The following is a 6,523-nucleotide window of genomic DNA, read 5'->3' on the forward strand; positions in this document are numbered from 1 at the left end:
CACCCAGTGAAAGCGGTTTGCAAAACGTCGACGTTTCGCAACAGCGGCCATTCGATTTGCAGAAAATGCGGGCACGCGAAGCGTTAACTGATGCAGGTCCATCTACAAGGCTAACAGCAAAGTAAGGTTCAGAGAAGAGTGCAGTAACGTTTAAAACACAGTCAAAATCTTGTCAGGGGCAAAGAAAAAAGCCAAGATTTATTTAAGTAACACTTAAAAATTTACCCTATCAATTTAATTACCATTCCACGCATAGAAAGAAGCAAAAAAAAAAACCAACCAAAAAACAAACAAACAAACAAAAAAACACCCAAATTTTCTTGGTATTAAAATACAGGAGGTCAAGACTTGGACTAAAATGTACCCTACCTAACAGGTGGCCTGCACCTGGCTGAATGGAAAATATTAGGCTGAGCTGCTCTGCTTCCTACAGTAGCGACAACAAACCATGCTCAGCCGAATTAAATTAGCAAATGCATTTAAAGGGAACGGTCCCCAGCAGCACACCTGACAAAAAACGAATGGATTCATGGATGGAAAATGCATTGGTAACATGAATAGTGAACAGTCTGTGGCAGGCTTTCTGGGCTCACCATAGCCATGTCTCAGCTCCATGGATACCCTTAGGATTGGCTCCCTGCTGAGCCTATAGCTCCCTGAGAAAGAACTTTTAGGAACTTTGTAGCCTTTTAGGAACTTTTGGTAATTTACTTTTCCAGATTTCCATCTTTGCCCTTGTCAACAGACTGCAGCAAATTCAATATTTTAAGGCAGAGTGATATTTGCTCGTTCTGAATGGCCAATTTTGTGAATTCTGCCGTTTTCAAAAATTCTGGACTCGGAGGTAGGGCTGTAAGGAGGCGGGCAATGAGCTGGGCTTGGTCCTGGGCCCTTCTGGAGAGTCGGTCAAGCTCTCCTCCATCCGGCAGGGCCAGGTGGATCACCTGGGCGAGCAGCAGCAGGTGCTTACCCAGCAACCTGGCACTGGTCAGCTTCTCTGCCCAGAAGTTCACTTCCCCTTTGTCAAACAGGCACTCGTCTTCTTCCTAAGTGGAAACACAGCCATTAGAAAAGGACCCATGTGGCATGGCAAGTGCTAAGTGAGGCTGTAGCGAGGCAGGAGAGCATGCAGTCTGAACCCAGCAATCAGCAGCAATGACAGTAAGTGCAATTAGCTGCAGCTGCAGCCAGCAGCCATTTGTTAAGTACCTCTTGATTTATTTCATTGTTTGTTGGTCTTTTAATTTCGTGCTGATATTGCCAGGCCACTGACATCAAACTCTATTTATTTATTCTAAACACTGTCCATGTGATTTATATTTTATTTTTAATTGTAATACAATTAATATTGGAGTAACGACCATCAGTCCACTCCACTATTCTGTTCCACCCCACCACAAGCTTGCAGAAGCACAGCAGCCCTGCCATGGGACAGCAGCGGGTGTCACTTACTGGGGTGGATGTCTGCAGGCCTCCCCTTGGGTCACTGTCTCCCAGCAGCCACCCCAGCAGCACTGGGATGCCAGCATGCGTCTGCCCCCACTGCTGGAGCTGCTCACACAGCGTGCCAAAGGCCAAGTCCAGGGCCAAGGGTGCGTTCATGACCCTAAACGTGAACCCTAGCAAGAGAAAAGACGTGCAATGATGTATAGCGAGACCAAGATTTACACAAACATGTTTATAATGATGAATCAGATTGCAAGCAAGTTAGATGGATACTTGTCTCTGTGACACTCGGAGCCTTTTTTCCAGTTCCAACATCATACGCAAAGCAGCTGAAACACTGATGCTTGATACTTTTTCCTGCTCACGTAGTGACATTCCTCACTGTGGATGTCTGTACACAGAGTTGTCTGTTAGAAACGCTTCTAGAGATTGTCCTGACACCCCAACATGGTGACTATTTACACAAACCTGCAGCTATGCCATAAATCTGAGCTGATGACTCACTGGAACCCAAAGCCTACAGCACATTATATGAGCTGGGATATAAAATGAGTCACTATTTGGTATGCAATCCCTTTATACATGGAACGATATACACATACGCAACATGTAAGAGAGATCAGCACACAAGACAGGTCTGCAGAAGATGCTAAAGAAGGGCAAGGCAGACACTGTTTACAATATCATCGCAGAGCTCTGTTTACACAGTTTTTGCTATCAGCTTCTACAGTATTTTCCCCGAGGACTGAAGAAATGAACAAACAAATGCCAAAACTGCACACAAAACAATCAGCTGCATGGTATTTCTTCCCTAAACTTCCCCACTGGCCAGCAGACTTGTTTGCGTTCAGACCCAGCCTCGGCTTTCACTGATACGGGTTTCACCAGTGGTAACATTAGGGCAGTTTGGTTTTTTTTTTTTTTAAATGAGAAAGAGGACAGGAAGGGAACAGCTAATGAACAAGTCCCTGTTAAATCCCCGTTACTGTAAAACAGATTTTGGCAAAATTCACCCTTGTCTACAGCCACCAGCAAAAAACAGCTGCTCACAAAATAGCCTTACTTCTATACAGTGACATCATAAAGATGCGTCGTTGAAGACTGCCTTTTATGAGCAAAGTAAATAGCAGAGCCAGGAAAATCGATGCAGAAGGAAGAACGCAAGAAGTACGGTCTGGGTGCACCTTCTGCTCCCTATGCCAGCAGCACATTTTCCAGAGTATGCTCTGGAGTATTTTCTGGTGTGTGCTGGCACAGAAGAAAGATTGTACAATAAAATGCGATCTGCATGCCATCACTGGGGAAATAGGCATGCCAATGAGTAAGGAAGAGCAGGAAACAACTGTGGGCAGAACAGGCTGATGACAAGATGAGCACATGGTATCTGATAGACCTAGCGAAGTGCAGAGCACATCAGGGAGGATGAATTAGGATTTGAGACCATGAGAACAAAGGACTGTAATAAAGAAGGGAGTGAAGGAAAAAGAACAGATGGTCCCTTCTTTATCTTAGAGTTAGACGAGGGTATATGGAAATCTCCTTGGACAAGCCACAGGAAGGTAGGCAGTCAATCTCCTGGTGACACTAATAACGCTACATACACGGTTTGTCTCTCTGGTAGGCAGTAAAATTTTCAAGCCTGTTTCCTTCATGTGAAGACTTATCACAGTATCAGGGCATCCCTCAGTTTTGTCAGTGGGAGAAACTTTGCAGGGGCACAGTGCCACATTCCCACACCATTTACGTTAGGTATTGGTTTTGCTGATTGTTTCTTTCCAAGTCTTTTCTCTAAGCTTCCTTCCTCCATTGCTGTGCCCACTAGGGCCTCTAATTATGATGTGAAAATGCCCCAAACTGACAAGGTAGCAAAACAAGCGATACTGAGGTACTGCTTAGATCAAACCTGCTTGCTAGTTGTTTTTCAACAGTGCAACACAAAAGAAAAGGCTATTTTGTAATCAAAAAATATGGTAAGCTTGTAGAGGAATCCTTGTGTGAAAACAAGTGAAATTGTATATATTTACATTTATTTATTTATATATATATATTTGTATTTCTATTTATGTATTTTTTTCTTCTTGAAGAAGAGAAAAATTACAAGAACAATATACAAAGGAAGTCTAACACACAGCAAAAACACAAAGGCTGAACACAGCACTGTTCCAAAGACACAGACTGGCCTCCTGTGAACTGCAGACAGCACTCAACTGATCTGCCAACCGAGCACATGAGATTTGCTGCTGAGGCCAGAGGAAAACACAGAGGCATCCCGTAGATAAGGCTGAAACTTAAGCTTCAGATGTTTGGGAAAGAGCCTGCCAACGCCAGGCCCCCGATGGCCTCCTGGCACTTGAGGTGTGACACAGGCTGAAGGGCAGATCAAAGCCCGGCCCTGGCGCAGGGCACCAGAGCGGGGCTGCGTGGTTCCCCCACCACTTCCCCAGCTGCTGTCCCTCACACAGCACACTGCCATGAACTGGCTTCCACAGCAGCTCACACAGGTATTTGATACTAGAGTACTTCAGGACCTGACTACCACTGCCACATAGGCAACAAAGCAGTGGAATAAGTATTCAAAGGTGCATCTACTCCCTTAGCTTTTGAGTGCTGAAGTAATAAAGAGAAAACAGCGAGCAAAGTTACTGCATCCTTATGATTTAAACAGTATAAAATGCTTTCAGCAGGGAGAATGTTTTTTGGCTTTGATGACCCCCTGCTCTAAAAATAACAGCACTGAATGCTGTAAGCATGTACTTATGCTTTTAAGGTACCCACAAAATGTGTGTCTTCACTGACATATTAACTGACGAGAACTGTTCCTCACATCAGTTTGCCTGCAAAACATGACTGCTTTTTAAGAAGCCACGAATTATAGATTACCTGATACTGAGCTCATGACTCACACTGCGACTTCAGCAGCGGCCTCAGCACGCTGGAAGCTCTCTATGGGCAGGTGGTTCTCTCCCTCACACCAGCCTCCGGCCATGGCCTTGATGTGTAACTTCTGCCAGCTCAGGTCCTCTGCTAAGCACCTGGTAAACTAATGCTCAGAACAGCAAAATAAGGATTTGGTGTGCAACAAAGTGTGTGGGCTTTCCTGCTCGGTGAGTGAGCAGAGCTGCGTGCCCTGCAGCCTGAATGGGCATGGCTGGAGCTGGGGATGGCGAGGTCCCACGGCCCCTGCACAGAGCAGGAATGCAAGAGGAGAGAGAGCAGGACCTCCCCTGGCAGCAGGCTGTCTGGGCGGGTCAGCCAGCACCCAAAGCTTCACCACCAGAGCCATGTAAACAGCCTGCTAACCGAGATGACTCAAACAGCTAATAATAGCCTCTCATAATGTAAGCAATTACATATTTTAAATAAGTGAATGAAAAAAACTGACAGATTTCTAGAACCCAATCCTGACTGATAGACACAGGGACTGAAACGGCAGAAAGTGAACCTGGAGACATGGCTATACCTAGTGCTCCTACCACAGCAGTTCTGCAGGCTATCAAACTGTGTCAAAACGATCACTTATCAGTTATTAAAACTCTAAAGCACTTATATGTTCCAATGTGCAAAAATACAAGCAACATGATAAGCATCTTGTTAAATAAGCCATTACAGGGGCTGAAGTACAAAAAAATTCTCCGTGCCTTAAACAAGTAGTTACAAGCAGAAGAATTAATACTACTCCCTGAAATGAAAAACAAAAGATAACCATCAGGTACTACATGTTTTTTTCATTTTCAGGAAGTGAATTTTCATAAAGGGAAAGGGGTTAAGTACTGCACTGTTTTAGTCCTCTTTGTTAATCCACCCACATAAAAATTAGACCTCCTACATGCACATTCATATACTCCAAAAGCTTTGATCATGCCAGATGTAAATATTTCTTCTAGTCACATATTACATGTCCTCAAACTATACAATTGTTCTCTGTTAAAGCCTTGGTGATATTATGGAGAGCTGAAAGGATGTATTAAAAGCACACGCATGGGAGACTTCAACAACCGTGATAAAATATGAGCAAAAGAGAACATACTCCTTGCCTAACGAACCATTTTGTAATTGTTTTTGCATTGGAAATTGTTAACTGAAGTTCATTTTTGATCAGAAGGTAATGCAGTTTGCACAAATGTATACAATATGTCCATAATGAAAATAAGAAGCACTACAAGGGAGCTTAGCATCACAGCCTCGAGAGCAAGCATCACAAAGATCAGGGCACCAACAGTGAGAATGTTGTCAAGGAGAAGGTAAAAGATAGGTTGAAACTGAAATTACAGAGAATATTTTAGGTAGACTAGGTATATTCTAATGCAGTAAAAAAAGCGCTGCTTACCAACCAAGGCATAGCCAGTACTACATTGCTGTCAATACACTACTTCATAGCACTCTGGTAAAGTAGGACAGTAGGATACTTGCTTCAGAGACAGCACACACATCAACCGAGTCCACCGAATGCTTACTTGGCAAAACTGGGGATTAGGCTGGTACATCACATCAACAAGATGATGAATTCAGCAGGAGATTAGTTTCCCATCCAAAGATGGTAGATCCAGCACCACTCTCACTAATACCTGCAATGTTGGATTTGCAGACAGGACATTTCAGCTACTGAATCAGTACTCACTTTGGTAGCACTGAAGGTTTTCTTTTGGGCGTTATGTAATAGAGAATTGGGTGATGCACTGCTGCAGATGTGACTTCATTTCAAACAGCTCATGTATGCACGTGCTTCCCAAAACTTAAAAAATCTCAAAATAAAAATAATAATAATAATAAAAAAATCCCACTGGTCCATACTGTGAGTTACATAACCTGGCAAATAAATGGAGGTTAGAAACTATATTTCTTATGTTGAAATCATCTGCCTGTATACGCTGAATTAGACAGGAATTGTGCAACTCCACAGCAGTGCAGGGGGCAGGTGTGCAGCCACCAGAAAAACCAGAGGACCAAAGAAGGCAGTGGCAGCAGATAAAAAGCCAGGAGGCTTTCATTCTCACTCAGCCTCCACAAACATCATTACAGTGTGACCCTCCTTGAGGATGTGAAGATTATAAGGACAAGGGAGAGGTAAAGCAACAAA

At 43.7% G+C, this 6,523-nt stretch overlaps 1 protein-coding gene across 2 annotated transcripts in view; it reads right to left on the reverse strand.

The window, feature by feature from the left end:
• Positions 1 to 167: 167 nt before the first annotated feature.
• The window catches only part of THADA (THADA armadillo repeat containing), a 210,189-nt gene continuing 203,833 nt past the window's right edge, over positions 168 to 6,523 (reverse strand). Inside the window, exons 38-39 of one of the 2 annotated variants that reach the window (XM_019612707.2) lie at positions 1,453 to 1,619; positions 168 to 1,046 (exon numbers count right to left, since the gene is read on the reverse strand). In XM_019612707.2, the coding sequence (XP_019468252.1) occupies positions 708 to 1,046; positions 1,453 to 1,619 (506 nt within the window). In that variant the 3' untranslated portion in view covers positions 168 to 707. Of the gene's footprint in view, positions 1,047 to 1,452; positions 1,620 to 6,523 lie in introns of those variants that run through there. The other variant, XR_004158825.1, reaches the window with a different exon arrangement.

This window comes from Meleagris gallopavo, chromosome 2, assembly GCF_000146605.3.
Source record: "Meleagris gallopavo isolate NT-WF06-2002-E0010 breed Aviagen turkey brand Nicholas breeding stock chromosome 2, Turkey_5.1, whole genome shotgun sequence".
Lineage (NCBI taxonomy): Eukaryota > Metazoa > Chordata > Aves > Galliformes > Phasianidae > Meleagris > Meleagris gallopavo.